At 38.1% G+C, this 24464-nt stretch overlaps 1 protein-coding gene across 3 annotated transcripts in view; it reads right to left on the bottom strand.

Annotated features, from left to right (window-relative positions):
• The window catches only part of mta1 (metastasis associated 1), a 62451-nt gene that overhangs the window by 36601 nt on the left and 1386 nt on the right, over positions 1 to 24464 (bottom strand). For 2 of the 3 annotated variants that reach the window (XM_037796122.1, XM_037796123.1), the window contains exons 1-2: positions 21884 to 22245; positions 3218 to 3285 (exon numbers count right to left, since the gene is read on the bottom strand). In XM_037796122.1, coding sequence (XP_037652050.1) covers positions 3218 to 3285; positions 21884 to 21911 — 96 coding nt within the window. In that variant the 5' untranslated portion in view covers positions 21912 to 22245. Of the gene's footprint in view, positions 1 to 3217; positions 3286 to 21883; positions 22246 to 24464 lie in introns of those variants that run through there. The other variant, XM_037796124.1, reaches the window with a different exon arrangement.

Genomic DNA, 24464 nt, shown 5'->3' with positions numbered 1-24464 from the left:
AATGTAATAAAATAGAAATAAAGAAGTAATTAACATGTAAATTCTGTATATAATACTAGAATATTGTACATAACGCTACAGTATAAACACAATATATGTAAAGAAACATAAGGAAGAAATAAAATAAAAAATGAGAATATAAGAAATATGAACTATGTAGAAATATTTGCATTAAAAGGCGTGCAATGTATAACATATAACCACAGTACAAATAAGTAAATACTATACAAAATGTTTATAAGTAAATACAAAATGCTGAGAAGTGGGTTCTATTAAGTGTGTTAAATATAAATGCCAGTATGGTATAAATAAGTGTTAAATAGGAATATTTCTTGAAAAGGCTGATTTGATTACATTTTAAATAAGTTAATGTCTTTTTGGTGATTCTTTGACAGTTCAGTAACATCACAAAGCAGTCTGACGAAGTAAAGCAGAATTAAGAGTATGATACCCTTTAGCATTTCATTTATAAATTCATAAATATCTATACGTGCATGCAAGTTAAAACTGTAAACCTGACCCAGTATAACAGCAGAAGATAGGAGAGATGCAGGCAGGCAGATGAAGTATGTGTGTAAGAAACGAAGAAAAGGGTAAAAGGTATATCTGGTGTGATCACAGGATGCATCAAGGTGTAGTTTAAGCGTGTGGCAGTCAATCAGCAAGGTTAATGAATTTTCTTCCAGTAATTCCCTGGCTGATTTTAACTAATTTGACGCTTTTTGCATGATTAAATGATTTGCCAGTTGGCAGAAGAATAATTTTGATAATCAATTAATCGTTTCGATCAGTTCTTTTAAACAAAAATGCCAAATATTCTCTGGTTCCACCTTCTCCACTGTGAGGATTTTCAGCTTTTCTTTGTCCTATATGGTAATAAAGTTGAAATCTTTAGTCTTGACAAAGACAAAACAAGTAATCTGACACCGTTATCTTGCACATTTTAGACTATTTTCTTCCACTTTATGGACCAAAAGAGTAATGAGGGAAATATTCTGCAGTGTAATCAACGACGAAAGAAGAGTTAGTTGTAACCCTGGCTTCTGTAACCTTTAAATAAAATCATTTGTGCATATTTGAATTTCTAAAAATTATAAATTTGTTGCATTAAGTAAAAGACATTGATCTGTACGTCGCTGATGTACATTTAAGAGACTGTTGGCATTATGTAAAAAAGGCTTTTAGGTTCAGTCAGTTCAGCCAAATTCTTAATTTTTGTTCCATAGTTTTGAGCAGCTGGCAGCTGTCAAGACTTTCCCTACACTGTTCTATACTTCCTAAACGTGCATCTCAAACCTTATGGAAGAGAAAGCCAGAGCTCCCTGAGGAGCAGAGACTGACAGTGACAGGCAGAATAGAGCGCTCACTCTGAGCTCTGTGTCAATCACTTTAAACAGCCTCCATATTATCCAGCGCAGGCCTGGGACAGGGGACAGACAGCGGGCACCTGTAACTAGTCCACAGAGACAGGCCTCTTTTCTGCTTCTTTGACTCAACAATGTACAAGATGGCAGGCTGGGATTTACCAGACAGCATCCAGAGCGACATTATCATCATACGTGTGACATTTCAATACTGCTTTTACTATCGCCAGTGCATGCCCACTCATTTTCTATATTTATAATGGTGTATTGCAATTATAACTATTATTCTCATTATGTTATTAGCATATCAACTGGATGGTTATAGATGATGATTATCTCACAAAATGTTGGTTTTAAGATACTAAGAAAGCAGCACAAAGAGCTAAATACGGGATTGGGAGCATTTCTATTGCTCCTCAACGGCTCTCAACATGGTGACGGCAAGTCATGAGCTAGCCAGTTGGGCACGCTCACATTCACTAAAAGCACGGGTGGCCAGACCGGATATGTCAACAAAGCGCAGAGAAGCTCTGATTACAACACACACAGAGGGAGAGAGACTTCATTCTCTGCTCAGGTGGACATTATTCCTCTATATCTTTACATAGCAAATAGTTGTTTGATGCCATATTAATGCTCAGGATATCGTATAGAGCCCCTTTAAATAACTGTTTCTTAAGTAAATAATGATCTTGATGTTGCGAGTAATCATGCCAGTGTCCAACAAAATATCCAATTTTCATACGAGAGCCAAATTTTCCATTTTCCTATAAGTTAAGAATCTGTAAAGCTGAGACTAACGATGATTTTCATTATCGATTAATGAGCTGATAATTTCTTCAATAATCAATTAATCAATCAAGTCGTTTCGGTCTTAGTCGACTAAGATTTCTTTAGTTTATTAGTCATTCTTTATGCTTTTTTCATGCTGAATGACTTATTTCCAAGAAACTTGTGAGCACATCTCTGGTGAACACAAGAGTTAAAGTGGTGCTTTTGTTGTGATTCTTTGTGGAGAAACTCAGTTTTACAGATATGTCGATTAAATCAACTAATCGATTAGTCTACTAAGAATTTCTTTGGTTGAGGACAGCCGTAGTCTATGAAAAGTCAGGAAAAATTACCCATACAATTTTGTAAAGACCACGGGGACATCCTCAAATTGTTCCTTTCCTCAGACAAACAGTCTAAAACCTGACCTGTCATATACAACAAAGAAAATCTGCAAATCCTCACATTTCTGAAGCTGAAAAAAAGGAATGTTTGGTATTTTTGCATGAAAAAAAATAGTTATTACGGAATAATCGCTTATCAAATTGATTAATGGGCTAATCCTTTCAGGTCTATACTGGACTCAATTTGTAATCTTTTGAACGGTCACAAACCAGAATTATTTTTAACAATAATGTTTCATTTAAATACCTTGTAAACTGACTAAATGTACTGATCCTGAGCAACATAACATGAATAAAACAAGTGGAAAAGACAAAGAGTATCAAACAGTATTGGTATTTTTTCCTACCCCCCAATAAAAAGAAACCTTTTTATTGAATAGTCCAGGTTGAATAGTATAAAGTAGCTTCTAATTATCACAAAAAGATCCAAAATTCAGCTTAACGAGAACCCAAAAGGGCATTCTACAGAAAAGTAAAGATTTGTTTTACACTACAAGACAAATTTAGACTATTTTATATTTAGGGATAAAGTCAAGAACATATGGTATCTAATAAAACTGATCTGATCTGTTCAATCTCTAACAAATCAGATGGAAGGATGGCTGTTGTAGGGTTAAGACAAAGGCATGAAATGTGATGTACAACTGTCAGTTTTGTGCTGCATTCAAGCGCACTCACCTTGTTCAACTCTTCTATCCTCCTGATCAGCAGTGGGTTACTGGACGAGTTCTCAAAATAAACATAATCTGCGGAGGAACAGCAAGAGAGGGAGAAGGAGGGAGTGGGGGAAAAAGAGCAAAGAGAAATGTCAGTCAGCATTTCGAGGTCATCCAAATGTTCAGGGTGATTTCCAGTTGGACCAAACTACGACAGCTTAATTAGTCAACAGGAAAGTGCGACACAGACGTCCACCAAAATGTTGGTTTAACTCGACATTAGGTTAATTTCATGCACAGGAGATCCAGTTGTAGTTGGGAGGTCTGACTGAATGAGATGTTGACGCACAAAAAACACATAATAAATCTGGCTCTCCTATGCTTTCCATTCAGACTGCAGCCTTGTATTTCCTCATGCTTTCTTTGTCTTATTACTGTGTGTTGTTGTGTTTGCATGCACGGTGTGTCTGCATTTGTGTGGGTGTGTATGAGAGACTGCACAAGCTTTACTACGCATGTGTGACTTTACTATGCATTCAAGTGTGCGTGTGTGTGTGTGTGTGTGTGTGTGTGTGTGTGTGTGTGGCTCCTGGCACTGCTCCAGGCCCATTGGAGGCTTAGCTCTCACCAGGATGTCCCCACAGGCCCCAGTCTTGGTAGGGTGCCTGGTCTTAGCCCTGCATGTGTCTTGGCTGAGTGCTGTCAGATTATACACCACACTTGGTTGGCTGCCTGGAGCTGGAGCTATCCTCCCTTCACCCTGAACCTCACCCGCCCATCCCCCCACGCTCCCCGCGGGCCTCCGTCTTCTTGACCGACTAGGCCAGAGATCGCCCGAAAATTCCACCAGCATAACCGCGATACACAGCGGACTCCTGCTCTTATTTCCTGCACCTCCTGCGTCCAACACTAACTGGTTTAGGCATGCACTCATCACGCTCACACACCCAGGATTTGCACTGACATCCGGATCTCTCTTGCTTTACCATGACATAGCCAGAGTTAAAGGAAAAATGCACCTACAAACATCTCAACATTGTTAAAACAACTAATGTATCTTGTATTGTGGACCATCTTTTGTCTTTCTGGCAGAATATAGTCATTGTAACATGGTGGAATAAGAATACAGAGAAGGACATATAATTAATAAACAATTATCTTGATAGTTGTGAAGTAAAAAAAAAACAAATATTTTCTGTTTCCAGCTTCTCAAATGTAAAAATGTGCTTGATTTTCTTAATTTGTATTATTGTAAAGTGAATATCTTTGGCTGTAGTACTGATATCTACTGGTATCATCTCGAGTAGGGTTTCTTGTTTAAAGCGGCTAATCGTTTTGTCAGAAAATAGTAAAACAAATATTAAAAAATGCCCATTATAATTTGCCAGAGCCAAAGGTGACATCTTTTTTTGTGTGCCCAACAGTCCAAAACCCAAACATATTCAGTTTACAATGATATAAAAAGAGAAAAACAACAAATCCTCACTTTGGAGAAACTAGACAGAGAGATTTGTGAGCATCAACTTTGAAAAAGATAGAAACAATGATTTGATTATTAATATTCTGTTGCTAGACTAACAGATTGATCGACTCGTTGTTTCAGCTCTAGTTATTACGTCACCGGTCTCCTCTATTATACAAAGTCAATCTTTTTGTTTCACACCTATTATGCACAAATGTAAGCTATATTTTTGGCTTGTGCCATTGTGCATTAAAGTCTTTTTTTCAGAGTTGTAATCACAATTTTAGCAAATAATGAAACATAAAAATCGAATTCATATTATTTCCTGCTCCTAACATATTTCCAAATTTTCAAAATTCCAGAGGAATGCCGTGATATTTTATATACAGTTGACTCTCAGTATGAACAACAGTAAGACAGCAGTATGAAGAATACCATACTTTGTTTTTTTTAGTCTCTGTCTCATCCCAGTTTGGACTTGGCAAAATTCAAGGTGGAAACTTTCCATGGGAATTTATGAGAATCAACGGGAAATAACCAGAATAACATGAAAATATAAGGGCTATTTGCTCGGGCTGTACTATTTATCACGTCATATGCAGATAGAAACAGAACTTTTACCATATCATAATAAGCAAGCATAATTAACCCTTCTGATAGAAATGAAAATATATCAGTATCAGTTAGTCAATCGATTAACCCTCTGAAGACTAAGCCCTTTGTTCATGAACAGAACATTCTTCGAACACAAAAAATCCATCAATTTGTCAAATCCATCTGTGATTAAATGTGCCATGTGGTCAGTTAGTCAGCTAGCAAGTTAATTAATGAGGAAAGGCCAACAATGTGGGCTGTGTGCAAACTCAAGAGTTGAACGTGAACAACTCATTTATAAAAGTAATGTTTTACAATAATGAATGAAGGGAAACAGATTAATTAAAACAACTCAATTAGCATGCTCAATCAAGCTCATCCCACATGGTAACAGCTAACTAGCAGCAGAAGGTGTTTGTTATAAATTGTGTACTTTGCTGTGATGGACGAGTGCTGCTGAATGCAGTGCATGGATACAATTCAATTAAATGGGCATACATTCAACCAAAACATGCCATAAAACCTAGTATTGCTGTTTAATGTCCATTTCCCCTCCAAATAAGTTCACTTTTTAAAAAAAAAAATGGTCCGATTTTTATGTTGAAATCGTGCAACATTTCCAGAATTCCTGAGCTTAACTTCCCTTGGAAAATTTTCCAGAATTATTTAGTAAAATTACTGACCCTTTGCATCCCTACTTGGTCTTGACTCGATTGCAAAATTGTCTGTCAGTCAGACAAAACAAGCAATTTGAAGACATCCCCCCTTGGCTCTGGGAAACTGTGATGGGCATTTTTCTTGTTATTTCCTGACAATTTATAGACTCAAGAAATATGTTCACATCTGAACTATAAATACTAAACATCATGTCTGCTGATCTCTGTCAAAAAATGAGAAATCTAATATCTCAGAGGCAGAAGAGGCAGATTTACACCCACATTTATCTGAAACAGACTACAATGCAAAGCAGCCACTGATTCTGAGTAAGGGGAACACCTTTGACTGGGAAACCTTTTGCTCCACTCTCCCTATTGGTATTCCTCTCTCCACCCACACTTACACAACTGAACAGAGCCGATTCACACCCCGTCTTTGGAAGGAATCAGAAATGTAATTTATCTCTAATTAAGGTAGCTTAAAGCTACTAGTAGGTAGGGTACAGACAATATAAAGTAAATTCAATTAAATAATTCCTAATATGATCATTTGTGTAAAGCTGTAAGAACATAACACTTCCTCTCGTGGGTTAACCAAAGCAGCAGCAGCAGCAGTAGTTCAGAAAGCACATAGAGTGTAATTTCAATAACAGCTTCTACTGGCAACCACATACTCAGTACTCAACATCGCTACGAGACGAGGAGAGATCGTCACATCACGCTTGTCTACTCTTCACCCTGAAACAGCTTGTTACTAGACTCCACTGCCACTGTGACATCTTCGTCCTGCTGCTGAATATCAAACAGGCCAACTTGAAATTGAGCGGCGCCGAGACAGAAAATGAAGACAAGATATCGGGCTTGCTCGTTTTCTAAACACACATGGGAGAGGCAGCGGGCCTGAAGGTCGGAGGTCGGAGAAACTGGCTTGTGATCATCAGACTGGCTGTGAAACGGTGGATTGGGAAAAAATGAGCGAGACTCCCATTAGTGAGGAAGCACAGCCGAGGTGCATTGGAGCAACCGAAAAATGCCAAGCACAGGATGCTTCTAGCTTCTCAAATGTGAGGATTTGCTGCTTTTCCTCATCTTTAATCCACGGAAACTTGAGTATCTTTGGGTTTTAGACTGTGTTTGTGTTGCAAAAAATTGCAATTAGTAGACGTCACCTTGGGCTCGAGTACATCACCTTTGAAAATTACGATTTTCAAGGTGCATTTTACACCATGTTCAAGAAAAAACATGGTAGATAAAAATCAATAAGCCTTGAACTTAAATCCCACTGGGTAACACACTGAACGGGATACTGTAATTCTCACGTGTATGTTAATTAGGGGTCCAGCGAACGATCACTTCCATTATCAACTAATCTGTGAAATCAGAGTTTGAGGTGATTTCTTCAATTTTGAGTCATAGACGCTAATATTTTTAAGCACTGACCCCCCCTGGCCACCAAGCCCACCGGTGGCTAACACCTAACGGCGAGTAGAAAGCATTAATGCCGATCTTCTGATCGCAACGCTAAAGATACCGATGTCTGACAAAAGGTCAGTCGCGCTGGGCAGCGCTGCATCACTCGTGGCCAGTTAGGACCCACCAAGAGAGAACGATGCAATCAAAATGATTTTGTCCCAGACGCTTACTTCACATTCAGTATACAGTCTATGGTTAGGACAAGGACACCTCGAACTCACTGAGACACACTGTCTCATTCTCAAGAGAGACCTGATAAAACTTGATGGCCACAGGGGCCCACCTACAGGGGATATGTGGTGGCAACAGAATAACTTTTTGTTGGGCCATGGCAAATGTCGAACCCTGATTGTTTACTATTTTTAATAACATTTACATAGATATGAAACAGAATAAAGCAACAAATCATCACATTTTAGAAGCTGTAAGTTTAGCATTTTTGCTTGATAAATTACTAAATGATCAATTACATATCAAATTTGTTAATTCTCTATCAGGGCTGTCCGAATGGCTTTTTTTTTTGGGCTTCAAAGCTTCGGTGAGAAATATTCGAAGGTATTTGAAGCTTCGCGGCGTGGTGCGGCGCCCGGGACAGCGCCGCTGCCACACTACTGTACACACACGCACCGCCACACACAAGAAACTGTGATATCCATCTGAGAATAACTAATAACAATTCATGTTGAATATGAAGAATGAATAATGATGTGGGATTATTCCTTATTTCATGGGCTATTTGGGGATTTATACTTTATCATTACATTCTTATATAAAAACAAAACAAAAAAAACAAAGCATTTAAATAGTGATTTGGAGGTCGATTACCATGGCAATGGTCGAAGCTTCGAAGCATTCGGGTCTGGCCTATTTTCTATCCTTACACTAGTTGACTGAATGACTAATCGCCTAATGGTTAAGGCTCTTATGTGAATATACAAAAACATTTCCTGGTCACATAAAAGGTAAATTAAAACTGTCACTGTTCAAAAGAATCCTGATCAAAAAGTAGTTTCACGTTTGAAAAACAGGGATGGGTCTCATGACAAACCTCAGAGAGAAAATGTTGACGTTTTTTTTTTGTGTGGTCTTAAACGTTGGCCAGCTCCGAGGGACCAATTAATCGAGAGCCAAAATGCGTCATGACCATTTCAAACTGAAGCAGAACCACATGTCAGGTTTGGTGTGGCGTTGGGTGTGATTCGCCACCACACAGTAAGTTGTTTTTCGTGATGGGAGCAATGTCTCCCAGTGCATTTAGCGTCACTGTGAAGGTGGGATAGCTCGCCGTCTTCCTTTTTCCTGGCACAGGAACTTCAGTTACCAAAAATGGAATCACTTTTAAGTTCAACCCGTGTCCCCTCCTCGCCGCCTACGGCAAGAAAAAACGAATATGGGGAGAAAACGGTTAAGTGACAGTCAAGAGTGGGCTGTTTGAGTGTTGGAGTTTCCACCATGTGAGGAGCTGAAGCCTGGTGGAGAGCGAGCTGGAGAGGAACTCAAAATGAGAGCAACAGAGAGGGAGAGAGAAAGAGAGAGAGAGAGGCCTGTAGGCACTGAGCAGCGTCACTCAGTCTCTCCATTTTCCCATCAGCCCTCCTGCCGCCTCAATCCGCGTATAACCCCCCACCCACCCCCACCCCCCCTCTCCCCACTCTCCATCCCCCGCTCCCAGCGTCAGCCAATCCGCAAGCTCCGGCGCCTGTGATGTCACAGTGCAGTCGAATTTTGTGCGAGCCAATCAAGGCATGTTACTGAGCCCCAAAAGAGAGAGTCTGCTGGGCTGATTCAAACCAGGCCAGAGAGAGACAGACAGTCCGATAAAACGCAATGATGAGAGAACATGAGATAACTGATGGAGTCAGAGAGCAGAGAGAAGTACGGCGCCTAGCAGACATGTTAAGTGAGTGAATGAGTTACTAACACAGGTAAATTAGGAGCAAACATCTGAAATGAGAGAATTAAAAAAGGTATATTAATTGACATTGAGGTGGGGGACTAACTGTAAAAATATACGACCATAAAAAGACTTTGGCATGGTGCACACCTGCACACTACTTATGGATTACTATTTAAACTACTCACTTACAGCTTGTTGGTAAAACTGATCCCGTTTCTATAGCAGTCAGTTTGTCATGACTTGTTAATTTGGGACAATCTGACTCATATCTGAGAATTATTAACATTATAGAGGGTGCTTTCCAAAACCGGACCGGCATAATTCAAGTATGCCACCTGTGCATGCCATGACAGACAGTGAAGGCTGTAAAAACATCTCCGTGTGCAAGAAGTATCACGCTGTCCCATCTAGGCCAACACTTGCAAGTTGTCTAATCATAAATTTAAAGTTTGTAAAGACTGTTAGATGGTTGTTTAATAAGTTAGAGAGGTTTTCATATCTGATATTTTCATGTATCAAAAACCACACCTTAGTGCAATGGTCAGGAACCCCCTAAGGGTCGCAAAAAAAAAAACTGGGGGTTCGCAAAATAATTAATGAAACATTTCTGCAACACAAATTAATTTTATCAGCTTGATGGAGAAATACTGCAGAGTTTTATCTCTTCAGGACTTCAGGGAAACGGTTAAATTAAAACTATTTGAGAAGGGAACATCACTCTTTGTTTTAACTGTAGAGATATGTAATCTGTGACGACGGGTTGCGAGTAATTTAGGCATTGCTTGGTTTTAAAGGAGTACGAGCCAAAAAGTTTGCGTTATGGTGCTATATCGTATATATCCTACGGAAGAAGCTCTGTTGCAGCATCAATCACACTATCTGCCAACATTTGGTGATCACCTGATAGAGAATCAAGACAGTTCCTGCCTCGGCACTCCATTTAGGCAATATTTCCTGCCCTTGCATGCCAACAGCAAAGCCTTATGGGCACACCAGTCCCAGCAGGCATAAACACAAACTGGAGGAATCGTAGCAGTGTCGGACCAACTCTGTAAGAGTACTAGAAACGTGTGTGTGGTCTGACATTTTTCCATACAAGTGCAAATATAATAGCGGAGTTTTATTACTAATACAAAACCTTTTTGGGATACCTTATTTTGGTTACACTTACACCAAAAAACTCAACAAATGAAGCCAAATTTCTCAGATGCATCACAGTTTAAAGTTGTCTTGACACAATAAGCTGTATGGGAAGTTTGCCTAAAAAATATTGTATTAAACTACACAATTCAAATTAGCCAAATTAGAGCTGCCACGATTAATTGATTAGTTGTCAACCATTAAATCAATCGCCAACTATTTTGATAATTAATTAATCTGTCTAGTATTTTAAGAAAAAAAGTCAAAATTCTCTGATTCCAGCTTCTCAAATGTGAATATTTTCTGGTTTCTTTCCTCCTCTATGACAGTAAACTGAAAATCTTTTGAGTTGTGGACAAAACAAGACATTTGAGGACGTCATCTTGGGCTTTGGGAAACACTGATTGATACATTCTTACATTTTATAGACCAAACAACTAATCGATTAATTGAAAAAATAATCAACAGATTTAGTAACAATCAACAAATAATTGTTAGTTGTGGCCCTAAACCAAATGTGATAAAAAAAAAAAAGCACAACATCAAGCATCTAAGTGAACAACTTTATGTGCTTGATAGTTTTTAATACTTGATGCACAGACACAATGCATTTGGGATTAAAAAAAGTATTGAACCTTCAGTGAAAATACAGTAGTGATGTCTATATACAGTACAGCATACTACAGTAGTGAAATGGGAAGAGAAGATGGAGAAGCAGGAAGCGGAGAACGTGAACATCCGCCCACTCTTGTCCATGCGCACATACCCCCACGCCCCACCCAATGCTTACTCACACACACTCCCACTGAGAGGTGTGTCTGCCGTCGTGAGCAGCAACCGTGGAAGAGATTATGGCTCAGACTGTCATAGTATGGAGGGAGGTTTCTGGTAGCAGCGAGTAGTTTTTCAATCGATCTCACACCTTGTTTTCACACTTTGATATCACTATAACTAACACATCTATCTAACCTAGTCCCACTGGTCACTCCTGGCTGAAGAAAGTGAACATCTACATTCAGATAATAGATAAATGTCTTTTACTTAATGCTCTACCACTTTCTACTGACCTTGGGGATATTTAGGGTTGCAAGTTAACTAACGATTATTTTCTCGATTAGTTGTTTGGTCTATAAAATGTCAGAAAATGATAAAAGATGTCAATCAGTGTTTACCAAAGCCCAAAATGACGTCCTCACATGTCTTGTTTTGTCCACAACTCAAAAACATTCAGTTTACTGTCAAAGAGGAGTAAAGAAACCAGAAAATATTCACATTTAAGACGAGAATTTTGACTTTTCTCCCTTAAAAAATGACTCAAACAGATTAATCAATTATGAAAATAGTTGGCGATTAATAGTTGACAACTAATCGATTAATTGTTGCAGCTCTAGAGATAATCCACACTGAACACCATTTCATGTAAAACATAAAACATGCCTTTTTCATAAATGTCAGAGTTAATCTGTTCAGTAATGTTTAAGCACAGAGGGATCTTTGGATATATAAACAGTGGCGGCAACTTCACTCCCATCATGCATCTGTCTTGCACCGCAACCACCAGCGCAGCTTGTTCTGATTCACATGTGATTAATCAGCAAATGTGTCGGTTTTACACAAAAACTTCTTTCTCAAACAACTATTTTGGGGCAGCTTTGACGACCAGATCTTGAAATCCAAATAGCTGAGGTGCCGCAAAGCCGCCAGATAGCTTGCAGCAAGTACTGTTTATTGTGATGGATGTATGTGCAGTTTGGCCTCTAAAGAAATGCCATGATGGGGACACTTGCATCTGTCTAACTGATGATCCTGAATTTAGCAGGATGGCGGCGAGCGAGTCTCTAAACTTTCTGCGAGTACACCCACCAGACCTGCGAGAGAGGCAACTGCCAGCGTGGGAAATTAACACCAGCCACCAGCCAAACAAAGTGTGGGCACTGTCAAAGTTTGTAAGTTAGTCAGTTTGTATATTAGTAAACATTACGACACCTTTAAAGCGAGGTCTGAATCATATCTGGCAGCATGGAGAAAATCCTCACCAGCCAACTGCCAAAAGAAATGTGGGCACTGACAACAAAGTTTGTCACTTTTTAAAGTTAGTAAACACTACAACACATTTAGCACATTCTGTACAAGAGTTGTCACACTCCAACAGCCTCGGTACAAGTATTTATTTAAAGGAGAGCTTCACAAATTTTCAAGTCTGTCTTAAAACAATAGTCAGGTGCCCATATGAAGATTGAAACAGGTTTTGCTTGCTGTAAACATTTCTTCTGTTCATACTTGCCATCAAGAGATCCCCTCTTAATCTACAGTCCTCATCCTATGCAAAAACACATGAGATCTGAAGCTAATATCAGGCTTTAGCAGTATTAGTACACAAATCAAGTGTGCACCTTCTAAAGTTAGGCTGCGTTCCAAATCACATTATCATATTTTTACTTTTTGCACATACTGCAGCTGACAAAGTATGTACTGTTGCATGCAGTATGCATACAATTGTGACATACTACTTCGTCATAACATTGCACCTTGACCCTCTTGCTCATATATCCGCTGTGCAGAGGATTGTGGGTCAGAATAGCCAGAAAAGCATGCTGGCTTGCATACTGCAAACTGCGACCGAATGTAGTAATATATCCTGGTATTTTTGGCATACTGCATTTGATGGTGCCTTCAAATGGGGTCATGTTTACAGTGTTCACGAGAAGAGTCCATATGAACGTCCCCCTAATGTGGTATTCACAACCTCATAAGTGGAAAGTTTCTAAAAGCTCTGAGTTCACGTGTTGTGATGGGTTTGTTGACGTTGTCAGAAATGGCGGCGTCCATGGAAGTTCATTTTTTGGTGCATTACAAGTGAATATATTGTAATTTTAGTCATTTGTTTTTCTTCGTAATTTTATAATATCTCTGAGGAAAATGTTGATTTTCCCAACGGCCTCATCTTTTTCATTATTCCTTTGCATTTACTACATTATGTTACCCACTTGCTAGCTTGCTAAATTGTTAGCCTATGTGGCTTCTAGACATCGACAGTAATGTTAATATTGCCGTTGCTTAGCAGCGGTGTTCTTCAAGAGTTAACCACTTGAACGCCAAGCATATTGTGTACACAACTTCCCATGTTGTAAACACAAGCTCACAAGTTTCATTGGAAGGCACCATGACATACTATGTATTGGGCCATACTAAATCTTTTTCTGGCATACTAAATAGTATGGTAGTATGGGTACTGGAATGCACAGCAAGTCCTTCTAGTACAAAACTCCCTCTTTGTGTTATCATCCCTCCACTGCAGCTCAGCACAGAAACACTGTTTGAGGAAACACTGAGGTGGGTTTGTACTAAAATGTCTGTAACTGTGGAAGATACCCATTTGATTTGTCCAACTAAGGCCACATTCAGACCTACATTAGCTCTGCGTGAAAAGCACATCTCTGGTAAACACAAGATTTAAAGTGGTGCTTTTGTCTTTGTGGAGAAACTCAGTTTTACAGATCTATCGATTAAATCAACTAATCGATTAGTCGACAAAATCGAGTGTTAGTAGAGAATTTCTGTGGTCGAGGACGGCCCTAGTCATCTGGCAAAAGAAGTTGAACCTGGTTCAAATTTTGCCACAATGCAGCGTTTTGTCATCCAGCGAGGCGCCGCGTTGGCCAGTCAAATATTTCCACTGTTTACCTTTTGATCATCATGACGAAAGATGGACTGCTAAACCCTTATATTAGCTTCAGATAATCTTAGGAATACATTTTTGCACAGAAAGAGGACTGTGGGTTTTGTCCTCCATCACTTACATTGGAAGTGCATTAGAAAAGGATCTTTTAATGGCCAGTATGAACAGAAGGAATGATTACAGCAAGCAAAACCTGTTACCTTACTACTGTTTTAACACAGACTTGAACAATCTTTTCTCGTTGTCTCATGAGAGTCATTTTTGTGTGAACAACAAGTTTGCAGCCAGTCTTGGTGACTCTTTTTTGGAGGTTCAGACTTTTAAAACTCCTGTGGCCAGTGCACAATAGCTCTGGGCTAGCCTCTCTTCCCTTCCCAACATTAAGTTGATAAGACTTATGATATAACCTATACTTAGTCACCAACACTTTCCTGTGTATGGGGAGGGGAAGCACTAGGAAGGAGCTCTGCAGGCACAGGAAGAGCGGCGTGTGGCCTGCACGATAAAAACAAAGACATCAGGGCCTACGGAGCCAGCTTTTGTTTGCGGTTCAATCACAAGGGAAGTCATTGCTTTTCCAAGATGATCCTGCATTGTCTTACAAAGTGGCGGCCATCTTTCCAAGGGTTCTGCATTGTTCTGACGTTGGGTTGAATTACACTCAGGAGAAACTTCAGTCAAATATTAAGCCTTTTTTTGGCCTAAATTGTGCTTGTTTTTTATCTATATTATGATTGTGACTGTAGAAAAACAATTTAATAGTATGTTTTATTCAGTAATATGATTCTTATGCTTTGTGGTTTAAGATCAGTTTGGGTTATCACACAATTAGGCCTATTTGTAATATTTTGATAATGACTACCAAGGGCGAACAATCACTCGTAGGTTATGATTGAAAAGAAGAACTTTATGGTATCAGCTAGTTAAGCTCAGGAAATCTAATTGAGAACAACATCTCTTTTGCCAGAGAAACCTAAAAACAAATTACATATACACAGAAAATACATTCACTCAAAACAACCACCACACACACACATACACCCACACTAATTAAAACCCCAATGTTATTAGAAATATAAGCAGCTAGTAAAGCTTTAAAGTATCTCAGAGGAATGAGTGTCTCTAACTTCAAGCTGTGTTGCAGCTCATTCCAGCAGCAAGGTGCCCATAAAAATGTGCATTACAGTGCTGAGTTAGAAAATGAATATTATGTGTGTACTAGGGCTGTCCTGCACCAAAAAAAATCCTTTTTCGACTAAAGCCTCGGTTATGCTTTCCACACGGTCACACTGACATGAACGGATGTGGAATCGTGACGAGGAAACGTTTGGATCTTTTATACTCCATGCTCCTCAAAGTTCTCTATTTTCGCCGACCATCGACGTCCGCATAGTTAGGAGAATTTGGATGTGCGCAGACAGACAAAAACATGACGCAAGGAACCCCCACGAAGGGCTGCGTCTGATGGTGTCACGTCACTTTGGTCGTGCAGACACTCGTGACTTGTGACTCTCAAGGATCACGCTTTACAATCATATGCTTTTTATAAAAAATAATCGATTAGATGATTTAATCGACAGATCTGAAGGTTTCTGCACAAAGAATCACACAAAAGCACCACTTTAAATCTTGTGTTTACCAGAGATGTGCTCATAAGTTTCTTGGAAATAAGTCATTCAGCATGAAAAAATCATTAAAAACGACTAATCAACTAAAGAAATCTTGGTCGAATAAGATCAGAACGTCTGATTAGTCAACTAATCAACTAAGAGGAGGCTGCCTTAGTGCGTAAACTAAACAGATGCAGGAGCTATTGTGCTGTGACCAGGTCTAAAACCTGGCTGCTGTGCCTGAGGGACATTATGATCCTCTAGGAGGCCACAAAGTTGTGAGTTTACAGTTGTGGATTTTGGACAGACTGGGGACAACTTGGATATAGGTCAACAGTTGTTAAGGTATTAATGTGAATAGTTTACTGCAGTACGGGGCCAAAATACACCACCTTACAGCTACAAACTAGACAGACAGACAGGGAAATAGTGTAAATCACAATTTTTTACTGCTTTGCAAGCAAATGAGTTTTCTACAGATAAGACATACGAGTCCAGCATCTCAGCGTGAAGAGACGTATTAAACTCAGCAACATTTGGCTGATGAAGTGTTAACTTTCTGCCTTGCTCTCTGTGGACATAATCCTGTTCTCACTCAGGTAGGCCTTGTTTCATTTGGCTAAATACGACGAGGGCTGTGTGACGTTCACTACAGGCTATTTTTGATGTGGGTACCGTGCCAAGGAGAGTCACAGCATTCCTGTTTCGCTAGACAATTGTCAGCGATCGCATGTAAATATACCATCTCCTTTTGACATACACCTGTTTGCATACAGTTAAAAAAAGAAGTATACAATTTGGCTACAGAACTACTATAACAAGGATGACATCGGATTGCAATCAAAAACATGAATGAAAATATCTGCTAGATGGATGTACAGACTGATCAAATCTCAACGGGGGTGTGAACTATCCTCTGAATAGTTACACGTGCCATCTACTACAGTATATATACTGTATGCCTGTCATGGCCCACTTTTATGTGGTTGTTCTGACACCTTATGACAGAACATTTTAGCATCAGCCTAATAAAATGTTATGTTGAGTCAAAATTCTGCTACACTTAATATTTTCAATGTGTAAAGCATCTGATTGTCGTCTTATGTTTTCTTTTATGCCGTTCCATCCTTTCTTATATCCAGTAGGGGTGTAAGAAAATATTTTAAAAAATCAAATATTAAGTTTTGTGATACTGTATGGATTCTCAAAAACACTATTGATTTTTAATTAATAGATTACATGCAAAGATGAACTCAGTAAATACTTTATTTCATTTGCAAAGAGATGTGCCCTCTCAAAGTAGTGCTATGATGTTGGATTTTATAGGGATTGTGATAAATGCAAATGCAGATCCCACTGTTATGATGGCACAAAAAAATAAACTTTCTTTTACTCAGATTTTATACCCTAATGGTGGTGTGTTCTTTATACTACGACAGTTTCCCTAAAATTGCAATATATCGCCTTATTTATAGTATATCGTAATATACTGACGTAAACCCCGGCATCATGATACGGTATCATATCGCCAGATTCTTGCCAATACACAGCACCTACTATCCAGCCTCCCCACAATAACAATCACTGCCTTATTTATTAAACTATGGTATAGCTGCAGTAACTTACATGTGCCTATTTTTACACAGTACCTACAGGATATGAATCAGAGCAGCATATAAGCAGAAAATGAGTGGGTGGGAAAACAGAAATCTTGATTAGGTATTAACTGGAGATGCCTGTACAAAAATAAGAAGAAATAACCCTTGGTTAAAGATGTGAAAATGCATCTTTAAAGCATGCATTGAGATTATTATTCCTATCTCAGTAGTGTAGGGTATCTAGCCTAATTGTTAGGGTGGCACGCTTTTGTTTACATGTTGAAAGTTGGTACTAATTTCATGTAAGCTGTCTTTATGTCATGGTATTTTGTGTTTCATAGTAGGCCTATTTGCTTTTAGGCTGTCTAATGTGGGACATTCATGTGACACTGGTACACTTACTCTTTAATTTAGTAGCGTCTTTAAATTTGCTCCGTGATAAGGTCAAACAAATTCTGTTGTTAATTTTGTGCATTTTCCTGTCTAATCATTTATTTTTGTTGACATGCAACGGTGTGGTATGATGAGATTCAAGCTGGGAAATTATTTTTGCATACTACAATGCAGATTTATACATTAAAAACAGTGTTCTAGAGCTCATATCCACACATATTTTACAACTGTAAAGCGAATAGTTGCACAACATTATGTACTCAGTATGCAACGAGGGCAGCACAGTGACTGATGATGTGATATTATGGGATACACAGGATTTTGGCAGCATCACAGGTAAAGTGTGGGACTATGAAACTGAATACAACCACCTACTTAGTTAAATGTATGTACGTGCATGCTTTCAGCTTTAACTTTGTTTTTATCCTTTCTTTGCACTTTCTCTATAAAAGCATCTAATTTGTTGTTTCCCCTGCAAATCCTCTCTCTTTGTTTCTGCAGGTTAGTGGATTACTAGTTAATTTTAGTTATTATTGTGAAAGAGTAGCCAGGCATTAGTTGAATGGCACGCAAACACTTTTGTTCGCCATGTTACCTTAAATATATAGAAAACACAATGACTCTAGGTGCATCAGCATTATGCAAAGTTGGGGATCATCATCAAGTTACAACACAAAAGGAAACAAGCAAAAGGAGAATCCAGCAGTGAAGCGAACCACTACTCTTCATCACCATCCTCCTCTTCAAAAAAAAAAAAAAAAGAAATCGCAATATATCGCCTTACTTGTAGTGTATCGTAATATACTGACGTAAACCCCGGTATCATCATACGGTATCATATCGCCAGATTCTTGCCAATACACAGCCCTACTATCCAGCTTCCCCACAAAAACAATCACTGCCTTATTTATTAAACTATGGTATAGCTGCAGTAACTTTGATGTGCCTATTTTTACACAGCACCTACAGAAAAGCAGAAAACGAGTGGGAGGAAAAAACAGGAACCTTGATTAGGTATTAACTGGAGATGCCTGTACAAAAATCAGAAGAAATGACCCTTAGTTAAAGATGTGAAAATGTATCTTTAAGTATGCAATGAGATTATTATTCCTATCTCAGCTTTAACTTTATCCTTTCTTTTGCACTTTCTCTATAAAAGCATCTAACTTGCTGCTTCCCTGCAAAATCTTACTTGCAGGTTTAGTGGATTATTAGTAGCAATGTTAGTTATTATTGTGAAAGAGTAGTAGTTGAATGGCACGCAAAAACTTTTGTTCGCCATGTTACCTTAAATATATAGAAAACACAATGACTTTAGGTGCATCAGCATTATGCAAAGTTGGGGATCATAGTTAAGTTACAACACAAAAGAAAACAAGCAAAGGAGATTCCAGCAGTGAAGCGAACCACTACTCTTCATCACCATCCTCCTCTTCAAAAAAAAAAAAATCACAATATATCGCCTTACTTATAGTGTATCGTAATATACTGACGTAACCCCGGTATCATATCGCCAGATTCTTGCCAATATACCAGCCTCCCCTAATCACAATCACATCCTTATTTATTAAACTATGGTATAGCTGCAGTAACTTTCATGTGCCTATGTTTACACAGTACCTACAGGATATGAATCAGAGCATCATAAGCAGAAAATGAATGGGAGGGAAAACAGGAATCTTGATTAGGTATGAACTGGAGATGCCTGTACAAAAATCAGAAGAAATAACACTAAATTAAAGATGTGAAAATGCATCTTTAAAGCATGCAATGAGATTCCTATCTAAGCTTTAACTTTATCCTTTCTTTGCACTTTCTCTATAAAAGCATCTAACTTTCTGCTTCCCCTGCAAATCTTACTTGCAGGTTTAGTGGATTACTAGTTAATGTTAATGTGAGTTATTATTGTGAAAGAGTAATATTAGGTATTAACTGGAGATGCCTGGACAAAAATCAGAAGAAATGACCCTTAGTTAAAAGATGTGAAAATGCATCTTTAAAGCATGCAATGAGATTATTATTCCTATCTCAGCTTTAACTTTATCCTTTCTTTGCACTTTCTCTATCAAAGCATCTAACTTGCTATTTCCCTGCAAATCTCACTTGCAGGTTTAGTGGATTACTAGGTAATGTTAGGTATTAACTGGAGATGCCTGTACAAAAATCAGAAGAAATAACCTTTAGTTAAACATGTGAAAATGCATCTTTTAGCATGCAATGAGATTCCTATCTCAGCTTTAACTTTATCCTTTCTTTTGCACTTTCTCTATAAAAGCATCTAACTTGCTGCTTCCCCTGCAAAATCTTACTTGCAGGTTAGTGGATTACTAGTTAGTGGTTTCTGCAGGTTTAGTGGATTACTAGTAGTAATGTTAGTTATTATTGTGAAAGAGTAGTATTAGGTATTAACTGGAGATGCCTGTACAAAAATCAGAAGAAATTACCCTTGGTTAAAGATGTGAAAATGCATCTTTAAAGCATGCAATGAGATTATTATTCCTATCTAAGCTTTAACTGTGTTTTTTATCCTTTCTTTGCACTTACTCTATAAAAGCATCTAACTTGCTATTTCCCCTGCAAATCTTACTTGCAGGTTTAGTGGATTACTAGTTAATGTTAGTTATTATTGTGAAAGAGTAGTATTAGGTATTAACTGGAGATGCCTGTACAAAAATCTGAAGAAATAACCCTTGGTTAAAAGATGTGAAAATGCATCTTTAAGCATGCAATGAGATTATTATTCCTATCTCAGCTTTAACTTTATCCTTTCTCTATAAAAGCATCTAACTTACTGCTTCCCTGCAAAAATCTTACTTGCAGGTTTATTGGATTACTAGTTAATTTTAGGTATATTAGGTATTAACTGGAGATGCCTGTACAGAAATCAGAAGAAATGACCCTTAGTTAAAGATGTGAAAATGCATCTTTAAGCATGCAATGAGATTCCTATCTAAGCTTTAACTTTATCCTTTCATTTGCACTTTCTCTATAAAAGCATCTAACTTGCTGCTTCCCCTGCAAAATCTTACTTGCAGGTTAGTGGATTACTAGTTAGTGGTTTCTGCAGGTTTAGTGGATTACTAGTAGTAATGTTAGTTATTATTGTGAAAGAGTAGTATTAGGTATTAACTGGAGATGCCTGTACAAAAATCAGAAGAAATTACCCTTGGTTAAAGATGTGAAAATGCATCTTTAAAGCATGCAATGAGATTATTATTCCTATCTAAGCTTTAACTGTGTTTTTTATCCTTTCTTTGCACTTACTCTATAAAAGCATCTAACTTGCTATTTCCCCTGCAAATCTTACTTGCAGGTTTAGTGGATTACTAGTTAATGTTAGTTATTATTGTGAAAGAGTAGTATTAGGTATTAACTGGAGATGCCTGTACAAAAATCTGAAGAAATAACCCTTGGTTAAAAGATGTGAAAATGCATCTTTAAGCATGCAATGAGATTATTATTCCTATCTCAGCTTTAACTTTATCCTTTCTCTATAAAAGCATCTAACTTGCTGCTTCCCTGCAAAAATCTTACTTGCAGGTTTATTGGATTACTAGTTAATTTTAGGTATATTAGGTATTAACTGGAGATGCCTGTACAGAAATCAGAAGAAATGACCCTTAGTTAAAGATGTGAAAATGCATCTTTAAGCATGCAATGAGATTCCTATCTAAGCTTTAACTTTATCCTTTCTTTTGCACTTTCTCTTTAAAAGCATCTAACTTGCTGCATCCCTGCAAATCTTACTTGCAGGTTTGGTGGATTACTAGTTAATGTTAGTTATTATTGTGAAAGAGTAGTAGTTGAATGGCACGCACAAAAACTTTTGTTCGCCATGTTATACCTTAAATATATAGAAAACACAATGCATTACTTTAGGTGCATCAGCATTATGCGAGAAGTTGAGGATCATCGTCAAGTTACAACACAAAAGAAAACAAGCAAGAAGGAGAATCCAGCACTCTACTCTTCATCACCATCACCATCCTCCTCTTCTTCACCACCACCATCATCATCATCATGTGAAGCACACAAGGCTCTCTTTGGCTTTAGAGGGAAATAAAAAGAAGGGAAGGAAAAAAGAGACGGACCACCATAAGAGAACCGCGGCGGTTCGTGGCGAGTCCGCCATATAAAAGCATTATTACAGGAAGGTTTCTGAGAGGTTTCCTCTCCTTTAGCTTACCTCCAACCCGGTACATGTTGGCTGCCATGACCGGTCCCCTGGCTTCCTCTCCAGGTAGAAGAGGGGTGGCTCTCTCTTCTCTCTGCCGCTGCTGCTGCTGCTGCCGGAGCTTTCTGTCTCTCTCTCCGTGTGTGTGTGTGTGTGTGTGTGTGTTAGCAGCACTGCCGCCGCTCTGTGTTGGAAAATGGTGGATTGATCAATACGAAACAGACTGAGCTGAGAGACCTTAAAGAGACAGCGCACTATTTTTCTAAACCCCGAAGTATCTGAGGACAAGAAGTGTAACTAATTACTAATTTATTTACTGGTTTAATGATGTAACTGACCGTTATCTGCTAGCATTTTCAAAATATAGCTTAGTTAGCTCCGCCACAGAGCTTTGTCTGTTGTAGTCCCACACGTGACGTCACTGATTTATTCAACCGTTAGTTCCCATCATTCACTTAACATTAGTTAGTTACTTTAGTTCACGTTACCTGGGTTAGTTAATTAGTTTGCTACTCGTGTAATTGTAACTGAAGGACCTTAAAGAGACATTTCACTAATTTTCTAAACCCTAAAGTTCAGCAGCAGTATTTTGAGGACAAAAAGTGTAACTAATTACTAATTTATTTACTGCTGTAACTGACCGTTAGCTTTGTTATAGTCCCACACGTGACGTCACTGATTTATTCAACCGTTATTTCCCATGATTCACTTAACATTAGTTAACTACGCTAGTTCACGTTACCTGGGTTAGTTAATTAGTTTGCTACCCATGTAATTGCTAGTTTATTAGCTGAGGGACCTTAAAGAGACAGTGCACTAAACCCCGAAAGTTCAGCAGCAGTATTTTGAAGACAATAAGTGTAACTAATTACTGATTTATTTACTGGTTTAATGCTGTAACCGTTATCTGATGACATTTTCAAAATATAGCGTAGTTAGCTCCGCCACAGAGCTTTGTCTGTTGTAGTCTCACATGTGACGTCACTGATTTATTCATCCGTTATTTCCCATCATTCACTTAACATTAGTTAGCTACTTTAGTTCACGTTACCTGCGTTGTTAATTAGTTAATTAATTAGTTACTCGTGTAAGTGCTAGTTTAGATGATAAATGGAGGGGAAAATGTCTTATTTTTTACAAATCTGACGTTATGTAGCACAAAAACTGGCTTAAAAACTAGTACTGGTTCGAACATTCAAATCTCGCGATATTTGAATGCGAAATCCCGTTTGTACACCTGAAGATTTTGCTATTAAAACACTTAGTAGGTATATATATAAAACATACCTGGAACTTAGTGTAATGTTAGATAGATAGATAGATAGATAGATAGATAGTAAATATACATATCAACACTAGAGATAATATCTATAGTATACACAATATAAATAATATACACTATAAATATACCAGACTACTACAACTAGGCCATAGAGATCCACTCTAGATCTACAGTCCTTATCCTGTGCAAAATACATGAGATCTGAAGCTAATATCAGGCTTTAGCAGTATTAGTACACGAATGAAGTGTGCACCTTCTAAACCTAGGCTGCGTTCCAAATCGCATACTTTTTCTTTTCCTGGGTTAGTTAATTAGTTTGCTACTCGTGTAATTGCTAGTTTACTAGCTGAGGGACCTTAAAGAGACAGTGCACTATTTTTCTAAAGCTCCCGAAGTTCAGCAGCGGCAGAATTTTGAAGACAAATTACTATTTAGTTAATTAGTTTGTGTAATTGCTTGTTTAGATGATAAATGGAGGGGAAAAAATGTCTTGTTTTCATGTTGAAATGTAAACAGTTTTACAAATCTGACATTATGTAGCATAAAAAGTGGCTTAAAAACTACAGTAGAGCAAAATTTTGTGAGACTACCCTGGTGAAGCTAATATCAGGCTTTAGCAGTCTTAGTACACAAATCAAGTGTGCACCTTATAAACCTAGGCTGCGTTACAAATTGCATACTTTTTTTTACTTTTAGTACATACTGCAGCTGCCTTTACAAAGTATGTACTGTTGCATGAAGTATACATACAATGGGGACATCCTACTAGTCATAACATTGTGCCTTGAACTTTGACCCTCTTGCTCATATATCCGCTGTGCAGAGGATTGTGGGTCAGAATAGACAGAAAAACATGCTGGCTTGCATACTGCAAAATGCGAGTGGATGCAGTACAATATAATACTACATGCATTAGCAAAGTGTGCAAGTTGCAATTTTTGTTATAAAATAAAATAAAATAAAATTAGGTTGTAATGTTACCTAAAAAGTTAAGCATCCCCGTCCCATGCCTAAAACCAAATGATCCCAAATCCCCTAGCTCAGTGGACTCAAGTTGTCCATGAACCACCAGGGGAGGGCCCCATGGGGTCAAGAGGTTTAGCTACATTTAATTAATGTTGACTAAACTCACCGGTTTATCCCTAACCACTGGGACAGTAACTATATAAATAAATGCTAAAGATTACTTTACAGATAATGTAGGATATCTGTCCTTATTATTAATTGTTTACATGTTTATAGTTGGTACTAAATTCATGTAAGCTGTCTTATGTCATGGTATTTTGTGTTTCATAGTAGGCCTATTTGCTT

The sequence above is a fragment of the Sebastes umbrosus genome, chromosome 16 (genome assembly GCF_015220745.1).
Source record: "Sebastes umbrosus isolate fSebUmb1 chromosome 16, fSebUmb1.pri, whole genome shotgun sequence".
NCBI lineage: Eukaryota > Metazoa > Chordata > Actinopteri > Perciformes > Sebastidae > Sebastes > Sebastes umbrosus.
This window is presented reverse-complemented; position numbering and strand designations above follow the sequence as displayed.